This window comes from Lissotriton vulgaris, chromosome 6 (genome assembly GCF_964263255.1).
Source record: "Lissotriton vulgaris chromosome 6, aLisVul1.2, whole genome shotgun sequence".
In the NCBI taxonomy this organism is placed as follows: domain Eukaryota; kingdom Metazoa; phylum Chordata; class Amphibia; order Caudata; family Salamandridae; genus Lissotriton; species Lissotriton vulgaris.
Genome location: NC_141694.1, coordinates 1,353,884,994 through 1,353,905,813, shown reverse-complemented (window position 1 = coordinate 1,353,905,813; position 20,820 = coordinate 1,353,884,994). Strand labels below are relative to the sequence as shown.

Genomic DNA, 20,820 nt, shown 5'->3' with positions numbered 1-20,820 from the left:
AGGTTTCAAGATTAGCTGAAAGATATGTCCCTGTATGAGGCAGGGTCAGGGGCATATGCAGACACTTTGTCACGTCAGCTTATCCATGAGACTTTTGGGACCCATTGAGATACTATCTGGCATCACTAAACCCAGACTAGAACAGGTTTGTCCCTCCAGCAGTAACATAGTGTGTTATATGATGGCTCCTCAGATGCATCAAGTTCTTTGCTTGCTATGTATTGAGTTGTTGATACATGTCGGCTTTGGATGGCATTGTGACTTCAATATATGTGTGCATTATTGGTAAGCCTCTGTAACCCGGACATGTTTCTAGATGATTTCTTTGTACTGGGATATGGTGCATTTCAGATTATGTAGTCTAGTCGTCTTGCCTTGCTTCCTATGTTGCTATGCTACTTGTACTGATTTTGCTACGTAAACTTACAAATACAATTTTAAAAAAGAATTTGAATACCCTCTGCCTAATGAAGTCATGCCTCTTGATCATTATGATTATATCAACAATACTGACGGTTGAGAATAGCCTGCGGTAGGGGCAAAACACCCGTGCTCTCAAGCATGCAACGCCATTAAGGATAGAATTGAGGATGGTGAATTCCACCCTCACAAAACCTACAAACAGTCACTAGATGATTTCACAGCTCTAATTCTGGCACTGGAGAATACGGAGCGGGGATTCACTACCCTGATTGTGTGTGATTCATATTATTGTGTCTTCTCAACAAGTACTTACACTACTGGTGCCTGAATGGATTCAGAGATTCCAAGGGGTACACTATAAAGCAGAAAACGCTTTAGGAACATGTGTCAAAACTCAGAGGGTTTGCCACAGACTCATGAAATAAACACATTGAGTCATCAACATGTGGAAATAAACATTGTAGAGAATACCTTGGCTGACCAAGCCACATAAGCAGCAAGGCAAACTGCTGCAGTCGCCGCAATTACTCGTTCAAGTACGAGGATAAATCGAGACATCATGGTGGCTGTCAGTGCTGCTGCGTGACGGCACCCTCCTGTCGATAGGCTTTCCTCCAAAGTACTCCTATCAGTTAAGTGCTCAAAACTTTCCATTTGCTCAGATTCCTCGAGTGGGGGATCGAGTGATACCAAATTCAGATAGCAGGTTAGGAATGTTCCTAGCAGCAGAGGGCCTAGCATCGGCTCATGCAGGGTTGAAAACTACAATTCCACTAATGCAAGAACTCTATTGGTGGTCCTTAAATTCAACATCTGCGCCAGGTTAGGGGTTCCACTGTGGCACATCCACCACAGACACCTATATTGATCTCAGACGAGCCATTCGCTTGTTTTTATTTGGACTACTGTGATCCTTTACAATCAGACAGGCCCTACAACAACATCTTGAAGCAGTGGATTCATGCTCTCAATTCCTATGGGGTTGACCATAGTGATCAGTGGATGCCCGAACTGTTATAAAAGATCTGCTTTGTGAAAGTCTTTTTCTTGATTCTCAATTGACACTATTTCCCAGAATGCTGTTAAACTTGATTTTGAAACCCCTTCTTCATCACCAGTGGTGGCTGGTGACATTTGAAAGTGGTAGGGCGTAAAAGTTGGGTATGAGTGTTCCATCTCGAGCTTACGAAGCGTGCAATCAAAACCAACAGAAAGGGTGTTTGGGCATTCTCCTCCAAAGAAGGTTTTGAAGAAAAAAGTGACAAATGGTGCTTTTTAAAGAAATTTTGAAAAAAGGAAGGAGGTTTATAAAGCAATTGTGAACGTGTATTCCTGAACTACTTAAACCTATTAGAAACTACCCCACTACTTACTGCGCTAAATATGTTCAACAGTTACTATAGTGTGAAAATTGTACAGTACACTGAAACTATGGAAGTGTTTCACATAAGTAATCTGAATATCCACATTAGACAAATTTGCTTCAAATATGAATTTCACCATCAACCCTGGACATAACTGCTAATTAACAAATAAAAAACCACAGAAGGCCAATTCAGTTGATTGAAATGTGAATGTCACCATCGACAATTCTGACTAGCTTTCCCTTCTTCAAGACTGTGGCATTATTTATGTTTACTATCACTCTACACACTACAGCAGGCAACAGTAAACACTCACCAGGAGAAAACATTTCAGCTTAAATTGTATGTCTTCACAACTATAAAAATAATAATTTACAGGGCTTTAGATCAGATTCCTTAGCGCTCAATACCTCAGGGGTGGAGGAGAAAGAGCCTCCTCAGGGGTCCTATACTTAAAAGATACACTGACTGCCTCTGTCTATCGCCCCACCCCACATCTGTCAGTATGAAGGACCCCCAAGCACATTTACCAATGGGATAAACCGCCCTCCTGTGCATGCCATTAACAGCAAACTCCGTCCATGCACATAATCTGTTATTATGGAGCCAATGCCCATTCACACTTCATGCACACGATAAGTTCACACCAGGGCAGTGGGCACACATGCACACTTCACGAGGACACAGGACAGAGGACACCCCCACACGCACACATATTTACAAGCACAGACTGTGTCAGAAACATACATACATTAATTGTTTAAAAGAAGCCTCGCAGAATGAGGTTTTTTTTTTACTGGGGAATGTGGTCATTTGTGGCTTCTTTTCGTTTGCCTACATATTCTGCTTAGGAGGACAGATAAACTTTTGCAGTTAAATTCATCCTCATTACCTTTATGCTGCTCCTGCCCAGTGGCTCACGGGGACTGCTCTCCCTTACTACCACCTTCAAAGGTTGATCAGGGCTCCTTGGGTTTATCTCGCACCGGAGCCAGTTCTTCAGCTTTGCTGCCGGTGCTGGTTTGGTGGCAGGTTTCCCCGAGGGTTTCCTGACTCGCAAGTTCACTCTTCTTCTTTTGTGCCTTGGTGCCGAACGTGAGCTGCGTCACAAACTGAAGTGAGGTGTACAGTGCTCTGCTGTCCTCCAGCTTTCTCAGAATACTGCAGCCTGGGGTTCCAGCAGCGTCAATGCCAACTGCCCCACACAGTCATGCCGCCATTGCCAGTCCCGGCAAAGATAGTGGGAGGCCACTGGCCAGTCACCGCACAAGGCCCAGGGGGAGGCCCTCACCGCACTCGGGGCTTGCTCCATTTCTCAGGGGCACCCACTAACCACTACAGTGCTTCCCCAATGGCAAGGGGTTGGAGGAGATTCCTCGCACCAGGCAGGCACCAGCAGGCTGTCCAGTTACGGTAACGCGGCAGCAGACAACAGCACTCTATGACTCTACTGTAGTCAGTACTGGAGTTAACGTCACCTACTACATTACAGCCAGAGCGTGAGCGCGCGTCCCGAAATGGCCAATCACTGCATGGCTTCACATGAAGTCACACAGTGATAGGCCATATAAAGTGAAGCTGAGGCAGTGTGACACCACCCACGCACGGCATCCAATAATGGATTGCCTGCCCTTCTGCCCGGTGGACCAGCCAATCCTGGCGCTGCATGCAGCGCCAGGATTGGCTAGGGGGGCACAGTTACTACTCTCCCTTTTAAAACCCGGGGGCTGCACCCGGCTGCTGTAAGAAGCAACACCCCCTTGGTCCCTCTCTAAGGGGAAGGTAGTGGAAGGTAGTACCGCGCATGTTCTAGCTGGGTAAAACCCAAAAATGCACATGCGCAGTACTGCTGCAGCTGAGTGTGGACTGTCACTCAAGCCGCAGCAGCCCAGCCCAGCCCCACCCCCTGGCGCACACACAGTCTCCGGATTGAGTCGGGTGTGTCCAGATTTCCGGCCGGTAGCGCTGCAGCGCTTATAACATTCTTGAGGACGTTAGGATTGCCAAAAATATTTTTAGATGCTCACTGTGCTTGATGGTGCGTCCATGTGGCTTAGTGGGGCTAAGGATGCACCGCGCCTGTTCATCACACAAAGTGCAAAGAGACCTTTTTCTCATGAACATTTCTGCTGTTTTGGTTCCTGATGAAATTTATTTGGATAAGGTATCCTATGATATATCTAATCCCACTGAATTGATTTAAGTGCCATATGTATTTACCATTTCTCTGCATGATTTAATCTCCCGTACTTCTATCTCTGATGACTGGGAGATTGATACAGTACATGAAATGCTGGATGATCTGCAGCATTCAACTGTTTTTAATGATAATGACATGTATGAGAGTACGGCCAATTATGATGAAATGTTCTGTTTTCACCATTACGGTCACCATTTCCTGCATAAAGCAAGTACTCCACAAGCTCTATTTAATTATACACAATGGGAACACTTCCTTACACCACCAAAGGGTAGCGCAAAAGTGTTTGCATATATGTCTGCATACTTTTGAAGGCAATATTACAGCTGACCCAGAGTCTTATCTTTACAAACTAACACCCTCACAGGCTCAGAAAACTAGGCTCACTAGCACCAATCTGATATATTCTGCATCATCCATTTCCCATGTGTCTGTACAAGGGTTCAACTTTTGGAAAGACAATGTTGATTTAAAGCATGCTTCATATTACAGCAATTGATTTTCCTGAACAAAACTGTCTTGGCAAAGATAAAAGTATAAATACACCGAACATTCCCATATTTGCATGCTGGGCGAACTGGCAACAATTCACAAATTACATGGAGGAAACATTAGACACTATGCTTTGCAGTGGCTCATACAATTCATCTGACACTCATCAAAGGCGACGGATAGTGTGTCCTTTAGCTACTAATGGATGCCAGGCTCGTTTTCTGGGTGAGACCGACAGCTTTAAGATCAGCAGGCCCAACCCTAGATAGGAACAGACACAACACTCGGGTGGTAACAACTTACAGTGTTGGGATGTTGTTCCTTGACTGCCTAAAGACCTCAATATTGTCTAAGATGAAACAACACTTGTCTCTTCTTTGTGATGACATGGGATCGCAGGATTTTTCCCGAAGGCCAAGCCAGAATCGCTTTGGTATGCAATATGCAACAAAGTGTGGAAAATTTCACCGAAGGGTAGTGCTGAGAGATTAGGAGACATTGAGAGGGCACATTTAGAAAGGGCCCTGGCAGTCGTAGACAATGGTATGACTACTCTATCCACGAGAATTTACTCTCTGGGTGACATAGTGTCATCTGCAATTAGCAAAAATCACAGTGACATGTCTTCTTTATAACATGGGCAGGGCAGTCGCAGTTTAGAGCTATAATGTTACTGAGTTGGAACCTGCGTACACTTTTTTTGTTTTTGTTTTATATAGCGTGAACTAGACCCGAGACATCAGGTATCAGAGCGCTTTACATGAGCACAAGTTTTGTTACAGATGGACACATTCATTTTTGTTAGGCTCGGGGAGATTAAGTGATTTGCCCAGATTCACAGGATGTTTAGCATTGTTGCCTAGACGCGAACCAAGTTCCCCAGCTTCGAGGTCGACCGATCTAGCCCTAAGGCTACATCCTCCCCCCACTTAGATCTGGCCGCGTTCCATGGTGTCACCTTAATGCCGCTAGCTTGTTTTTGCCATATAATCGTACCAAAAAACAAACAGTCATGGTAAAGAAAGATGCCACCTATACACACATAGAGAAGCTATAGAAACACCTTCTGCAGATTGGATAGTCCACAGATTTATTTATCTGCCCATTTTGACATTTTACTTCCAATACAACTTACAACATCATCAAATGGGCACATATGAAGAGCTAGGAGAGGAGTATATACATGAGTCATAGATCTTATATTTCAGTTACCACTGTAGGGATGGTGGAACTGATATTTTCTTTAGTCCGAGTGACTGCGAAAGTACATTAGGTCATTCCTTAATGTGCAGGGAAGTTTTGCTTCATGGTGCTTGTAATGCATCTAGGGCAAACTTGTCGTGTTTTTTTAAAGGTCCTCTGGCTTCTGCGAGCCTTTCGGCTTTGAGACTACGCTCTAATGGGAGTTATTTAATGCTGAATGATCAAGGCTGCTGCGGGATGAGACTGAGTGTTGCCTATCTGGTAATGGTCTTTGATATTGTGGCTTGCGGTACACAAGTACTGTTTCCACCTGCCCGTACAGTTAGGGATGCAACGCTTTGGCCTTCAATAAAGCTTACAAATGTGCATTTTGACCCTGTAAGCAGACTGAAAGTCTTATTGTTCCAGATATATGTGGCCTTAACATCTGAAAGGGAGATGTTTGATCTTCAATTTGCAAGGTTCTCTTCTAAGATGCAGTCGCTACTCTAAACTAACTTCCACACCATTTTTGGGAGCTTGTACACAGTATTTTCAACATGTCTAATATAATGCGAGTAGCACACTTTTGTAAGTTGATTGGCTTCGAGGTGGTTAGCATCTTCCAGACAGTCTTTGGAGTTATTCCATCATTCAAACACTCCATGCTTGGAAGCATTTTTGGGGACTTATGGCTTGTCCTTTGTTCTAGGTGGCAGGACTGTGTTTTTATTCTTTCTTCTCCGTAATGGTTGTCCCAATACAAGGCAAAATGGGCATAGCACTACCACACATGCTCCTGTGTCGTGAAAGCATTATGATACAGTCCTTTGGTGCACCCTTGCTTTAGGAACTGTATGACCATTGGCTCTTGTCCTTTCGGCCTCTCTGGCTAAACTGCATGCAGCCTGTTTTTTGCTGTCTGCTGTGCACTTTCGAATGTGCCCTGGACATATGCTTGAGTTTGCAATTGGTTCAGTCACCGGGCATTGCTCTACTGGTGGGCCCTATAACGGCTCATTTGTACTGTTGTCCCTCGTGTTTTCCATTGCTCCGGAATTCATATTATGAGCCTTCCTGGGATGCTTTCACTCCTGGTGATCTCGATACTGGCTAATCATCTGTTTAATCTGCACCGGCTGTTCCACACTTGGGGGACCCTGAAGTCAATGGACTGTAACGTTTTTGCTCTAAAGACCTGATGCATTGGGTACCCCGGTGATCATCATCTGCTTTTGCTGGGAATAGCAGTGTTTTGTCTACTCCTGTAAGCAATCTGGCAAAGTCAAGCTGTGGTAACATTTTTAACTTGAACTTGTTTTTAACATCCTAAATTGTTTTTAAATTGTGTTATACGCCATCTTTTTGACCCATTTTTTAAGTTTGCTTTTATGATTTTTAAATATGGCTTTCTGTATGCTTTTATCCTCACACTTGCATCATGCCTTTTTATAGTTTTATGAGTTTTTATGCTTTTCTTAGGTTGAGCATTGTATTGAGGTAGCTATATTTTCATCATCTTATATCCAAGGAGGGGGTGTCATGTGGAGGTATTGGGCCCAGTTAAGAAAATGCCATTTTACATACCCAGGTTCTTAAGTTGGTTGCCTTCTCTCTTTAAACACAATGACATTTGACACACATTCATTTGCATGCACTAATTGGATTCTATTCTCTGGACTCAATTTGCTTACAACACCACTTTGTAGGCACGCTATCAAGACACCTTGAACAATCTGTACAAGTTTAGCATGCAAGATGTTGTTATTTGTTTTTGACTGCTCAGCGATAGAACTACCATAATAGAATAAACAATAGCGGCCTGACTGGGGCTTCAGCATGGCAACATGGAGGATGTTATTATATATATGACATCAATCCTTCATTAGCATTTTGCTGGCACTGAGAGGTCGTTCCATGCTGGAATTCCATCTCAGCTGATTCCTGTCACCTCATGCGAGTGATGCTCTCACTACACCAAGACAGGCAGCTTGCTGAAGCTTACCCAGAGGCAATAGGGAGTTAGGCCACCCCATTAGGAATTTGGCAGATCCACCCCCCTTAGACATAATAGGGTATAATGCGTAAGGTAGTAGTACACTCTATTACAGTACTTGCATGCAAGCATACAGTTTTCTTTAATCAGCAAAATGGTTGAATTGTTAATCTTTTCCACCATTCTTGTAATACTAATTGCATTATTCTATTTCCTTCTAATAATCACTGCAGCGCACATACTTTACTCAAGAATCACAATGCTTCAATAAATGTTGAAACTGCATGCTGTGTATTTCGTGTGTATCTATTTAGGTATGCATATGTGGCTAAGTGAAAGGGTTCTAGATCTGTTAACATGGAACCCTTGATGAGTCAGGGTTGTCATGTTCTGAGGTTGCACACACATTTGGTACCTTGTCAGATTTGGTGTGCAGAGGGTGCACTGTGAGCTAGCAGGACTATAGGCCAACATATCCTGAGGGTTGCACAGAATCAGCCTCTCATCAATCCAGCGCTTATATTGTCCAACAAATACACAGTTTTACTTGAGAAAGTTCAAGCCGTACAATAGCACAGTGTGGCAGGTTTTATATTTTTATTTATTATTATAGCATGACCATAACAAAGGGGCATCAATGCATTTCATGAGAAGAATGAAACAGTAATTAAACAAAAATGGTATGGCGAATAGAGTTATTGTGCTTTAAGTAGGTGTACTTGAAAAGGTGAGTCTTTAGGTTATTACAAAATGACATAAGTGGTGGATCAGGATTAGCTCTTTCCAGGATCAGGATTATACCGGCTTTACTTCCCATTGTGAGTTTCTGCTGGCAATGATGTGGGTCTTGGGTAAGAAAGCTTGCTGGGTGTAGGTATGCAGCTTTATCACGCATACAAAGGATCTTCAAAATAATCCTATCCTTCAGTGGTAAACAGGGCAGATGTATAACACTAGGGGAATCATGGTCTAATTTCTTTGTTCTCACTACTAGCAAAGCAGCAGTATAGTGTACAAATGTTAAACACTTTTTCTGGAGTACAGCAAGAAGAGTGCATCATTCATATTTGTAAAACCTGATGAAAGTCCTGTCCTGGGTGTATGTTTCAATTTTGTTGAGAAGCTAGAGATAGTACTTTTTGATTTTCATAATTTTAGCTATGTGGTATTTTTATGTGGAGATTAGCTTCAACTGCGATTCTTAGGGGTTTGATTGAAGTTGCTAATGATACTATGATACCAAGTGTTTGCATTGTTAAAGACAGTGTTGGATTCCTGGTTAGGTCTAGCCTTTGAGGAGAAGATGTTTTGTTTTAATTGGGTTTAGTTTTAGTGAAATGTTTAACATCCAATTTTCAAGTTCAGACAAGAAGGCTTTAAGTTTTAGAAGCGAAACTGAAATATAATTAATTGCTGTTGACATATTGGTACACTGATTAGCAATTTTGCTGATTATAGTGATTCCAGTGGCTGAACGTAGAGGTTGAAACTTTGTTGATAATTTTTCACTTTGAGAGACTTCCTTCAAGTGCAAATGCGAGTGAGAATAATTTTTGATCTGATTGATTCGGCTTTATCAATTGTAAGAAGGTAGAAATAAAAGCATGTGTTTGATACGGCCCCAGCTTCCATGCCACTAGCCATGATGGCAAGAATATCTTGATTCTTCGATACTGCTTGCGTTTGATGAATTTATGTCAAGTAGTACTCCTTGGAGTGTTTTGCTGTACGTTTTCTTGACAATTTTTGCTCCTGATGAAGAAATAAACATCTCATCAAAGAAAAGTTGAGGTATATGTATTCTTATTCAAACTGTCAGAAAAAAAAGCTGAACCTTTATTTGTAACTATAGTAAATTACATCTACAGAAAACTCTATGTACATTTGAAGGTCAATGATAGAGGGTTAATTTGAGTCTACAAGTTTTGCCACTGACTTTCCACTGCCCCAACTTTATCTATCCCTCTTCTATTTTGCCACCTGTATAAAAGCATATAATAGCCTTGAAATACTTGCCTAATTTCCTCTTTTGTGTTACTAGGACACTTCTCGCGCTCGGCTGTCACGTGGGCATTGCTGATGAACATGCAGAAGACAAACTAAAAAAAATCAAGCTCCCTAAAAAGTAAGTAAAGAAATGGCTCAGCACTGCCCATAAGAACTGTAGCAACTAGAAAACAGGTACGTTCTGCTACAGCTTAGCTTGAAATCCAAACGCTACTTGCCAAAAGATCTGTAATAAAATTAAATGTATTCAAATACAGAACAATACCTTTTTTTGTTGATCAATTTACCCTGAGGCTCTTCTGGGGGTAGCAGCCAAGAATACAAAAGTAGCCTCTTTTCTTTGATGAACAAAAATATTCTAGACACTAAGCAACCCAAACTCTACCTCCAGGCCACTCAGATCTAAGTATACCTCAATGGATCGTCTATCCTGTCCCAGCGACACTTGAACTATTTCAAATTTGGGCTTCTTCGGTTTAAAATCATCCTGGGAGCAGAGCCATTACGACCATCACAGCTTTTACGATGTCATTACCACGTCTGAGGTACCGGGTTTTTAGGGACCCGGTGGTGCCATGGGGGAACACCCAAAGACCTCTTGAGTCCTTCCTGTTTTGGACACAGAAACACAGAGTCTTCTAGGTGATGTCAAGGATCGAGTTTATTGGCTGCAACCAAGTAACAAGCGTCCTAGAAGTACAACAGCACGGTGTGTATATTCTCAGGAGACTGTTCTTTTTTACAGAACCAGCCTTCTCTTTTTATACACAATATTACACTTCAGGCAAGAATTCCTAGTTTTACAGTTTGGTCATATACATATTTTCACAATAAAGAAAAAGCAGAGTCATGATGGCAAGCCCATATTTTCGTTTGTCCAGTTTGTGATAGATTACCCAGCAAGGCCCAGAACTTCCATCAGATATCGATGAACCCTCAATAAAATCGGGCACCTCCTCCTTGTAAAACTAGCCATAAAGAAGAAACAGAGACAGGTGTGTGTGTGATTAGCCATTGCTTGTATGCGGTGAATGGTTTATGACATGTTGTGCCTTGATGCTAATCTCGCTCGGCCATTGGGTTGGGGACTGCCCGAACAGGTTTCGCTGGAGGCAGTGGAGTCAGCTCGCCCAGGCTACAGAAGAGTCAGCAAAGGTGTACGTGTCCTTTCAGATCGAATTCGGCCTTGGTCATTTTGACTATGTAAGGGCAACCACAAGATGGATGCCGCTCACAAAATGGAACTCGAGAGTTCAAGACGAAAACTACGATTTAAGGGTGATTTTGTCACTCAATCATGACGCAAATGCAAAGGTATAATGTCCCAATCATTACCGGTCTGCCAATACCAAATTCGTCATGGTATGATGATATTTTCTGACACGAGTGTAGAGCTTCGGTACCATACAATAGCGGGGTCCAGCATTTTCAGTACCACACGTCTGCACTTTACCTTAATTCTCTCCATATTTTCTGGCCTAGCAGGATAGGCTACACGGCTCATTTTAGGGAGGTGTCACGACTGATTTGCACATGGCTGTTTCCCTTCTGTAATTTAACAGGTCTAAAAATAATGGCACGAAATGCTATACAGAGGAAATACAAGCAGCGCCATCAATCACTTTCTTCTATAGAGGCAGATTTGGGTTGCAGTGCAGAAAGTCTGGGTTACCCTGCTGGAATATTAGGGGGTGTTGAAGTTATATACTGAGGTCTTTTGGCAGAGCTACTTAGAAGCACAAGTACCCGCAGGCTAGCAGCTATTGTAGGTCAGTGTTGAGGTGCATGAATAGACGTGTGAGTTTCCCGTGTTAAAATAGCGGGGGAGCTGCCGGTGAGGACTGAGATGCTTTAGAACAGCTATAGGTTGTGGAGTATATTTTAATACCAGTGGGTGCTGTATAGCTGGATTAAGGTGGGTTAGGCAGAGCTGTTGTTTCTGAGTCTCACTAGTAGTTGGGTGATGCTAGAGTTTGGGATTGGTGTCTTTCGAAAGAGGTTTATAGGTATGCGGTAGAGCTGTGGGTTGATTAGAACATAGCAGCATATTTACGAGCCATGTTGCGTCGCTCTTGCACCACGCAATGTGGTGCAAGAGGACACAACTCAAAAGTGAGATTTATGAAGCCAAGCAAGCCCACCTTGCATGGCCCTGAGTGACTTCTTAAATCTTGAGTAAATCAACGCAGCGCAAATCGCGGTGTGACCTTACTCTGTGCCAGGGAGGTGTTCCATAGATGTTTTGTGGGTGTTCCCATGCAACATCCATGGATTTTAATGCATTCCCAGATTTGTTAGGAGTGGTAGACCTGTTTTTTTTCCCATTAGCTCCCCGTCTCCCCTATCTATCTATGAGACCTGGGAAAGCGTCAAAAACCTGCACCAGCCAAGGTGAGGCGTAACAAGGAGAAATATGTTTATTTCTCCTTGTTTTTTCTTCGTTCTATGTGTGCTGCATTTTGCAGCACACATAGAAAAAGGAAGATGCCTCATGGGATTGTTTTTGTGGAGGAAGTTACCCCTTCCTTCACAAAAACAATCCACCTTACAACTCAGGCACTCTTGTACCATGGTGCAAGGGAGCCTGCATTGGCACTAGGCAGCTAAAACGGTGCCAGCGCAGGGGAAAAGGCTGGAATGCGCCATAATATTTTAAATATACCGAATTCCTACCCATTTCCCAGTCAGGCAGTGCAGCACACCAAGGTAACTAGCTGCGGTACAGTGCGTGACAATGTCATAAATATGCCCCATTGTACTTATGGTCCAGATTGAGGTCAGTGCTTAATTTGAGCCAATGTTGCAGGTGGAGCTCACAACACTCAATTTTGGAAATCAGCACTTCTTTTTCCCCCAACAAACTTTGATCTAGAGCATGCGAGAGAAAAGCACAAAAGATAGAAAGAAGAAGCAAGAGAAAAACTTTCAAGAAAACAGCCCAGCACTTTATTTTCCTGTTAGTCTCGCGAAAGAAGGATGCGTCTAGAAGTAAATTCAAAATGAAAAATTTAGCAGATCATTTGCACATAATGCAGAGCATTTCTAGCTTGCTACAGCAGGTGAAACATATCACAACTCAAATTCTCCAAAATTTGACTTGGGATCCCACATTTGCGTGAAGCAATGAATGCCTTTTTCGGGGAGGGGCCAAAAATGAAATTCACAAGTCGCCTGATTTTTTAGGTGATTCAAATTCAGAGGCATCGGTCACATTTGTGGAAGATCTGGCCTTGTGGTGAGGATAGCAGTCTGCAGTGTATTTGAAAAGATCAAAAGTCCTGTTAGGCAGTTAAAACCTATGCAGTGCGATATAGCATTTAAAAAATACACGTAAAGCTGCTTGAATTTAATCTCCCCCTCATAGAGCAGTACAGTGTCCTACTAGTAAGGGGAGCTGAGAACCCGCTAAGGTGGGAGGTACTTGCCTTGATATTATAAACAAACAGGGTGGACAGTTCCTATCGGGCAGATTAGCTTTTTATATTGCACTTTCTGGTAAGGGCCAGTTTGTACAGGACAGATCTGTGTGTTTTTAAATACCATTGCCTCCAGTACAAAAAGTATTGGGCAGACAGACGTTTCTTTTAAAGCAAAATAGAAAACAAAGAAGGCAGTCTTTCTTCTATGTTTACAGCTGAATTTGGAATTGGGCCTTCACCTGCTGGAATGCTTCTAATATTTCTCGATATTAGATATTAGAAGCATATAAATATCTCAGGATATGACCAGCAGAAGGAGGTGTCCATCTCTTAATGTCCCAGTTATGAATCGCTGAGGGTCCATTGTGCCTGTCATCCACCATGTTTACTAAGGTGAGTACCCTCAATTGGACAACTGCAATAGCTGACAACATTACTAAGGAACTACGAACCTGTGGAATAGTAGGTACAGTTGCTCCCTTTCAACTTTCTCCAGGTACAAGCACCGCACTGTATGACAGATGAGCGGAACCCATCCATTCACTCTCTCCTTTTCCATAAACATTATATAGCCTACATACAGCATCATTTGATATATTTCGTTCCTTCATACTTGCACTTACTTTCTTTCTAATGACTATGTTTATCTGTGTGTCTTTCAGATATTTAACATCTGAATGTTCCAATAAACCGCAGTGGTTTTAGTATACAAACAATTTTCTTATCACAAGATAAACCACAGAATTTACTTAAATTCCAACTGACCTTTTCCAACACCAAACTTTTCTCACTTGAAGAAGTGATCGGTGTGTTCTTGAAGGCTAATGTACTGCAGCATCTAATTCGTTTGCCTAATGAAATATATTAGTGCCTGTCATTAACGGTGAACTTAATGGGGCTCCTGAATTAAAGTGCCAGTAGAGCAGACATTGTAAGAAATGAACCAATAATACAGATTTACTTTCTAAACCAAAAGGTGCTTGGTCTGTAAATTGTGATGAAAGAGGGTTGGATATTTTTTGTTACGTTATAATTAGAGTCACTGGAATTATACATCAGCGGTATGGGCAACAGGGTTGGCTAAAATATGTAAAAAAGAACGGACACGTTATGCAGCATTATGCAGTACATTCGGAAGCATTTTCACTTGGCTATTTTAACATACATTGGAGTCTCAGCGCTATGCAAAATTCAAATATTTTTAAGGAAAGTATACACATTCACAAGATCATATTAAAAAGTATACAGACAGCTTCTCCAGGCCAAATTGAATATGTTAGTCACCAAAATGTAATGGTTTAGAGGTACATGAAAGCACAGACACACCATTCTATTAACATTGCCCCTTCTAAATGCCGGAGTGAAATAGTTTGTGTAAAACATACATTATTGCCTTCAGCAGAATTCCAACCTACGCCTGCACACTTAGGACCTTATTACAATGTTGGGTGGACGCACTGTCAGCGATATGGGTCCGACCGACCTCCGGTCGGCGGTCCTGACCGCTGAATTTTGATGCAACCACACATGGTGCGGTCGTAGGCCTTTTCTCTTTTGGATTTTGTGCAGCGGTTGGAAACTGGTCACAGCACAACCTCCCATACAGAAAAGGGTGCCAGCCACAAGGTGCTAGCTACACGGTACAGGGATAAACAGGGGGGCACCTATCTCCCTCAGCCCTTAACTGCTGTCTGCAGAAAGAAGGGGGCCCTGCTAGGGGCTTCCAAACTTGCTTTCCGATAGGCTTTCCATATTGGAAAGTCCGTCATGGAAACCCTGCCGGAAACCGAGCATCGTAATCCGGACAGCGTAAAATGTCTTCCTTGAGCCTGTCAGAAGCAAGCCAGAATGTCCGCCCAGTTTCAAAACTGACAGACTTCATTAAAATGAGGCTGTCGGTTCTGAAACCGCAATGAGGCTTTGCCTCCGCACTGTGTTTGAAGGCTTTCCAAGCTTCATCATAATCGGCCCCTTTAATTTAATAAATGACCTCTTATTTTAGAATCGGTCTTCCTTCAGTCATAGTTTGACTCTGTGTCCACGCTATGGGTCGCAACAAGCACCTCTTTCCATTAAGACACAGATTTGCTGATCAGTATTTTGCATAACATGTGTACGATGTTAGACGAGGCATGAATCAGTAAATGCGACTTTAAATATAGAATTAAAATGCTAGGAAACTTTCTGTACTCTGGGTGCCTGTCTAACATACCTGTTCTTAGGCCTGTAGAGTCTGTGTTCTAACAACAGCTTCTATGAATTATGCTCAATACATTTTCCTAACAATTAAGCGATCATTATTTCCATCTGTTTTGAATTACATTAAAAGATGTCAGGGCTTGTTTTTACATGCTGCAAGGAAAAAAAAAGCTCTTTCCCAGTCACTTCATTTGGGACATTAATACTGTTGGGACATGTGCAAAAAGGTTCGCCTCGTAGAAATGTACCGCTAAAAGATGAATTGTAAGTCTTTGAAATGTGTGTACCTCAGCCGTGCACAGTATGTAGTAAATTGTTACTTTTTTATCTTTGAGGTAGAAACGTATTTTTGGGTGGGATCTGTAAATGATGCAGCAGATGGAGAAATATGAGATTCATTTTTTGAATGAATAATTAAATGGCTATCATATTTTTCTAGTGGCCCTAATTTTTATCTATCCCAAGGGATCGATACAATATAGGTCCAGAACAGGCGGAGGGGGGTACACCAGATTTGAAGGGATGTCTCCTAAGCAGAAGTAGCCTATAATGAATCTAAATGGAACCTATTTACATGGTCGGTGGCTGTCTTGACAATCTGACTTGGATCTTGCCAACTTGGGTCTAACCTGGAGGACACACCTGGTCTATTTGCTAAACACCTGTACAGAGTGAGCACCAGCACTTTCTAAAGCTGATCGTGTTGATGTATTGCATAGCGTGGAATCTAAGACCAATGTGTTAAATGTGTGGTGTTTTCCTGTGTAAAATATGTACAGCAATCAGACTCATGAGGGTTCCTATTTAGCATCAATGGTAAACATTAATTCTTTGACTGCTGCAGGCATTTCCTTCAGGGTTGGGGGAGCCGACTGCAAAAATAAAGATATAATGGCTGCTTCACAGTTGGCTTCCTTTCTTTTGATCAGTGGTAAACATTCATGTGTGTTGCTTCTCACAGCCGGTCTTTATTGCAAGAGACAGTTACTGCCATTACCAACGATTTGCGAGCGCGGGTTGCAATGCTCGTTGTTCTCGTTCAAGGCATGTAAGACGGCACGCCTTGCACACTCCTATTATATCAAATTTTTTTAAGCACTTACCAACACTACTTCAAAAGCAAAAGACATGTCTTTGACATATAGAATGACAATGTATTCCTTCCTGTGTACACCAACATGCAGTAATGTGAAGACCCAACTCTGGCAACTTGTTTTATCCAGCTTCCACTTAGCATCTAGCAGGCATTCTTTTGTGTCAATGCACATATTGACTTAAAGCTACCAGCCAATTTAAATTAAACACAGCAAGACCTAATCCCTGAAAAGTTGCATACTGTATAAAAGCATCCCTGCTATACATGCCCTGAATGAGGTTAGTGTGCCTTTCTAGACTTTACATCTTTAGACACATTTTCTTTCTGCTTTGTTTTCGACTGGCTTTGCTCGGCTGTCTCCTAGGCTTGGCACGAAGCACACAATAACACGTATTTACACTTACGGACGATGCACTGGGTACAGACCTGGCATATCGTGGGAACCAGCAGGAATAAGCTTCCAGGAGTGTTTTTTTGTTGCAGATTTAGAAAGGGCGAACTCGACCCAAAGGTATCGGAGCGCTTTATATGAGCACCAGTTACATCACACAAGGACACATTCATTTTTGGTAGGCACCGGGAGATTAAGTGATTTGCTCAGAATAACAGGATGTTGAACCGATGCCGAGAGTAGATCCCGGTTTCCCAGCTCCAAAGTCGGCTGCTCCGGTCGTTAGGCCACATCCTCCCTTTTGTCAGAGCTTGAAACTGGGCCAGCCCTAGTGAATCTTCCTCACTGTGTCCCAATTCTATGTGCTGATACCGGGACCCATTTAGGGGGGTTCAGGTACATTCAGTTTGCTTTGCCGTGCATAGAGGCAGCCTTTAGGGATGGAAGGCTCCGGTTTCTGCTTCAGGGCAGTCCAGAATGGCTCACTTTGGGGAGAATCACTCAGGGGCATATTAGCAAGAACCTCATAAAAATTATCACTGTTTTAGTGACAGGAAACTGCCGCTAATACGGCGATAATGGGCTTGCAAATATGCGTTATGGAATTCCAATAGAAGCCCAGGTTAGATGTCCTGCACATCTAACCTGCACACAGTTCGTTACAGCATGTACATTAACCCTCTGAGTTATCTTACCAGAATTGCACTGCAACATAGATCTCTGCAGCAAGTACCTTAAGACTCTGAGCTATCTTAAACATTATCTATTTCCAGACAATTAAATAAGACCCAAGATTTGCTATCACTTTTTTCCATGCTGCCAATTTTTAGGTTTAAATCTTGTTATTGGTTTGAAAGACAAGAAAGACAAAACAAGATGCATCAAGCAGTAATGCCCAACTTGTGGACCATAAGCAGTTGAAACGCTGTACAGTGCATCGAGAACTGTCAAGAAAAACATCCCAACCACCACCTTCCCCTTGTCCCACCTTCCCCCTCCCCTCTACCCCCTCAGTCTACCTCACCCTAGTTGCCACCAAGGAGGTATCTAAGCCTGACAAATAGAAAATTAGTGGCCCTGAGACTGTGTGGGATCTTGCGATTCTGCAGAGAGGCGCCGCCGGCGCATATACCTAGAGCAGGTAAGCTCTCGAAATTCAGAGCAGAGGAGGGTGTTAAAAGGGTGCAATAATTCTGCAAAAGCGGCCCCCTCACCCTGGAGAGAGGAAGAGATATGCTCCATACCCAACCCATACCATAACCTGTGCAGCCTCCCCTGTATAGAAGGTGCCCTATCTGAGCCTCAAGTTGACAATATATTCTGCAGTGCTGCACCTGGGGCTATACCCATTTGCTTCACTTTGCGTGATTTGAGTGGAAATGTAAGTCTATCGGAGACGCCTAAGATGATTTATTCTGGGAAACTTAAGTGTTGGTCTATCTCATCCAAAACCTGTGTCCAGTAGGCCTTAAGAATGGGACATTCCCATAGTAAGTGCAAAAGAGTGCCTACGGCTCCACATCCCTTCCAACAGCTCGAGAACGGCTGGGGTCACTCTTATGCAGCCTGTGGGGGTGAGGTACGAGTATGTCACTATCTTGGTAGCTGACTCAACACTGTAGATATTGCGCGCTGAGTGTCTGGCCCTTTAATGAATATCACTCCATTCTTTCTGAGTCAATGTCCGCCCCAGCTCTACCTCCCACCTTTTTTGGCCAGAAGATTTGGTCGCTTATTCCAGGGTGCAGAAAATGTGATAAGGTTACGTGATAAGTCGTTTGGTAGATTGCTGGGAAAGCAATCATCACTTATAGGGGGTAAGCCTTCTCTCAGCTCTCTGGCGTTGCATCACCCAATGCCGTATCTGTTGGTAGTTGTACCGCTCAGTTTTGGGCATGGCAAAGTCGGATCTAAAATCTTCAAAGGACGTGGAAACCCTTTTATAAAAATGGTGCCCTATAGATCTCCGGCCTTCCTTGTTCTAATGGTCAAAAACTGATAGGGCATGACTGTACAAGGGCAGCTATAGTTGGCGGCTGCAAAGAGAAACCCAGGGCCTGCGACTTGGCCACGTTTACTCAAAAGCCAGAGACGGCGGAGAACCCCTCCAATTCAGCAAGGAAAGCTGGGACAGATGACTCGGGGGACTCCAGGGTTGCGATGATATCATCCGCGTACAGGCTAATAGTGTGCCTCTCCCCTCCAAAAAGAACCCTTCTAATCCGCTGGTACTCCCGGACCCTCTGGGCCAGCAGTTCCATATAGAGGGCAAACAAGAGCGGGTAGCTCTGTCGGGTACCTCTGGCAATCGGAAAGGGATCAGACGTGAAGCTGTTCACTCGGACAGTGGCCGAGGGGTAGCTATATCCTCTGAGCAGCCACCTGCAAAATCGACTCCCCACCCCGAACTGCTCCAGAGTGGTCTCTTAAAAGGGTCAGTGTACCCTGACGTACACCTTTTTGGCATCGACAGATAGCACAACTCGTTCCACTGGTTGGCAGTGTGCCTTGTCCAGGAGGTGGACTAGCCTCCTGGTGTTATCGCTGCACTGTCTTGTTGCCACAAATCTGGCCTGATCTGGCTCTATTAGTCCAGGCATCAATGGGCCCAGCCTGGCCGCCAATATCTTGGTAAATATCTTAAGATCAATTTTCCACAGGGAGATAGGCCTATTTGAGGCACAATACCTGCCATCCGTGCCAAGCTTAGGCAAGACTACCACTGATGCCATGAGCATCGTAGGAGGTATTTCTAAGGTGTCTCCTATCACATTGAAGAGCTGTGTCAGTATTGGGGCCAAAATCAAGCAGAAAGTTTTATAAAAAAAATGGCTGTAAACCCATTTGGGCCAGGGGATTTAAGGAGCTTAAGCCTGTCAATAGCTGAAATTACCTCTTCGACCCGAATCGGGCTATGCAAAGAGGTGTCCTGATCCAGTGACAAACGAGAGTTTGTTATGCCTGGGAAGTACGCAGAGGAGTTCTGTTCTGGTATTTGCTGCATCGAATAGAGGTCGGCGTAGAAATCCCTAAAGGTGCGAGAAATATCCACCTCTCGAGAAAATTCAGAGCCCCCAGCCATGAGGATTATTGGGACCGCCGCTGCCTGGCGCTGCGCACGCACTTTGTGTGCTAACAAGCGGCTACACTTGTCTCCTCCTGTGTAAAACATATGTTTGAGACGAAGGGTCACATACTCAGCTTGATCCAGGTCTAAGCTGGTTAATTGAGCTTGTGCTATCTTTAGTTGCCTCCATACCCTCGGAGCACCTGATTTTTTGTGGATCCCTTTTAATTCTGAGACCTGCTTGGAGAGCTCCTCCCTTTTCTCCCAACATATCCTGTTGTCTGCTACGGATGTAACTATTAAGTCACCCATAGCCACTAATTTGAGTGTGTACCACAGAGATACTATTGAGGTGTCATTCTCCATTAGGTAGTCCCCTAACGTCTTAGTAGAAACGCCTCCTGACCCTCATTGGGAACATAGATAGAGGCTAGCGTGAGCATGTGCGACCCTAGAGTCAGAGAAAGCGCCAAGAGCCTGCCCTTAATCTCTAACACTTTTGCACCCACCACCCCTGGGAATGTGCAGGAAATAAGGATAGCGACCCCCGCTCACTTAGTGCGGAGTGAAGAAAAGTTTTGCTGTGGAAAGGCCTTAGAGCATAATCTATGTGTGTTGCTGCGCAATAGGTGGGTCTCTTGTAACAAGCAGATGTGAGCTTTGGAATTCTTCAAATAAGACAGGATTGATCTGCATTTAATGGGGTTACTAAGCCCTTTCACTTTGAGGGTCAGAATTTTAATACTCATCCAGGAGGATGGTGAGGACGTAATGAGGAGTAGTTGCAGCGGAGAAGATCGAGCATCCTCTGATTGGGGCCATGTAAGATAGCATCGCTAGGGCCCAAGTTAAACGAAAGTTGCAGGCATGCAAGCAGGGCAAGAGATGCGCAGGGAAGAGGTGAGGGAACCAATTACATACAAAACAAACACCCCTACTTAGCAAAAACATTAATAATGAAGAATGGCAAACAGTCACACTCCG

At 43.4% G+C, this 20,820-nt stretch overlaps 1 protein-coding gene across 1 annotated transcript in view; it reads left to right on the top strand.

Annotated features, from left to right (window-relative positions):
* Nucleotides 1–20,820, top strand: part of RYR2 (ryanodine receptor 2) — a 3,481,211-nt gene that overhangs the window by 1,136,642 nt on the left and 2,323,749 nt on the right. The window contains exon 25 of the mRNA XM_086925791.1: nucleotides 9,699–9,782. Coding sequence (XP_086781917.1) covers nucleotides 9,699–9,782 — 84 coding nt within the window. The remainder of the gene's footprint in view (nucleotides 1–9,698; nucleotides 9,783–20,820) is intronic.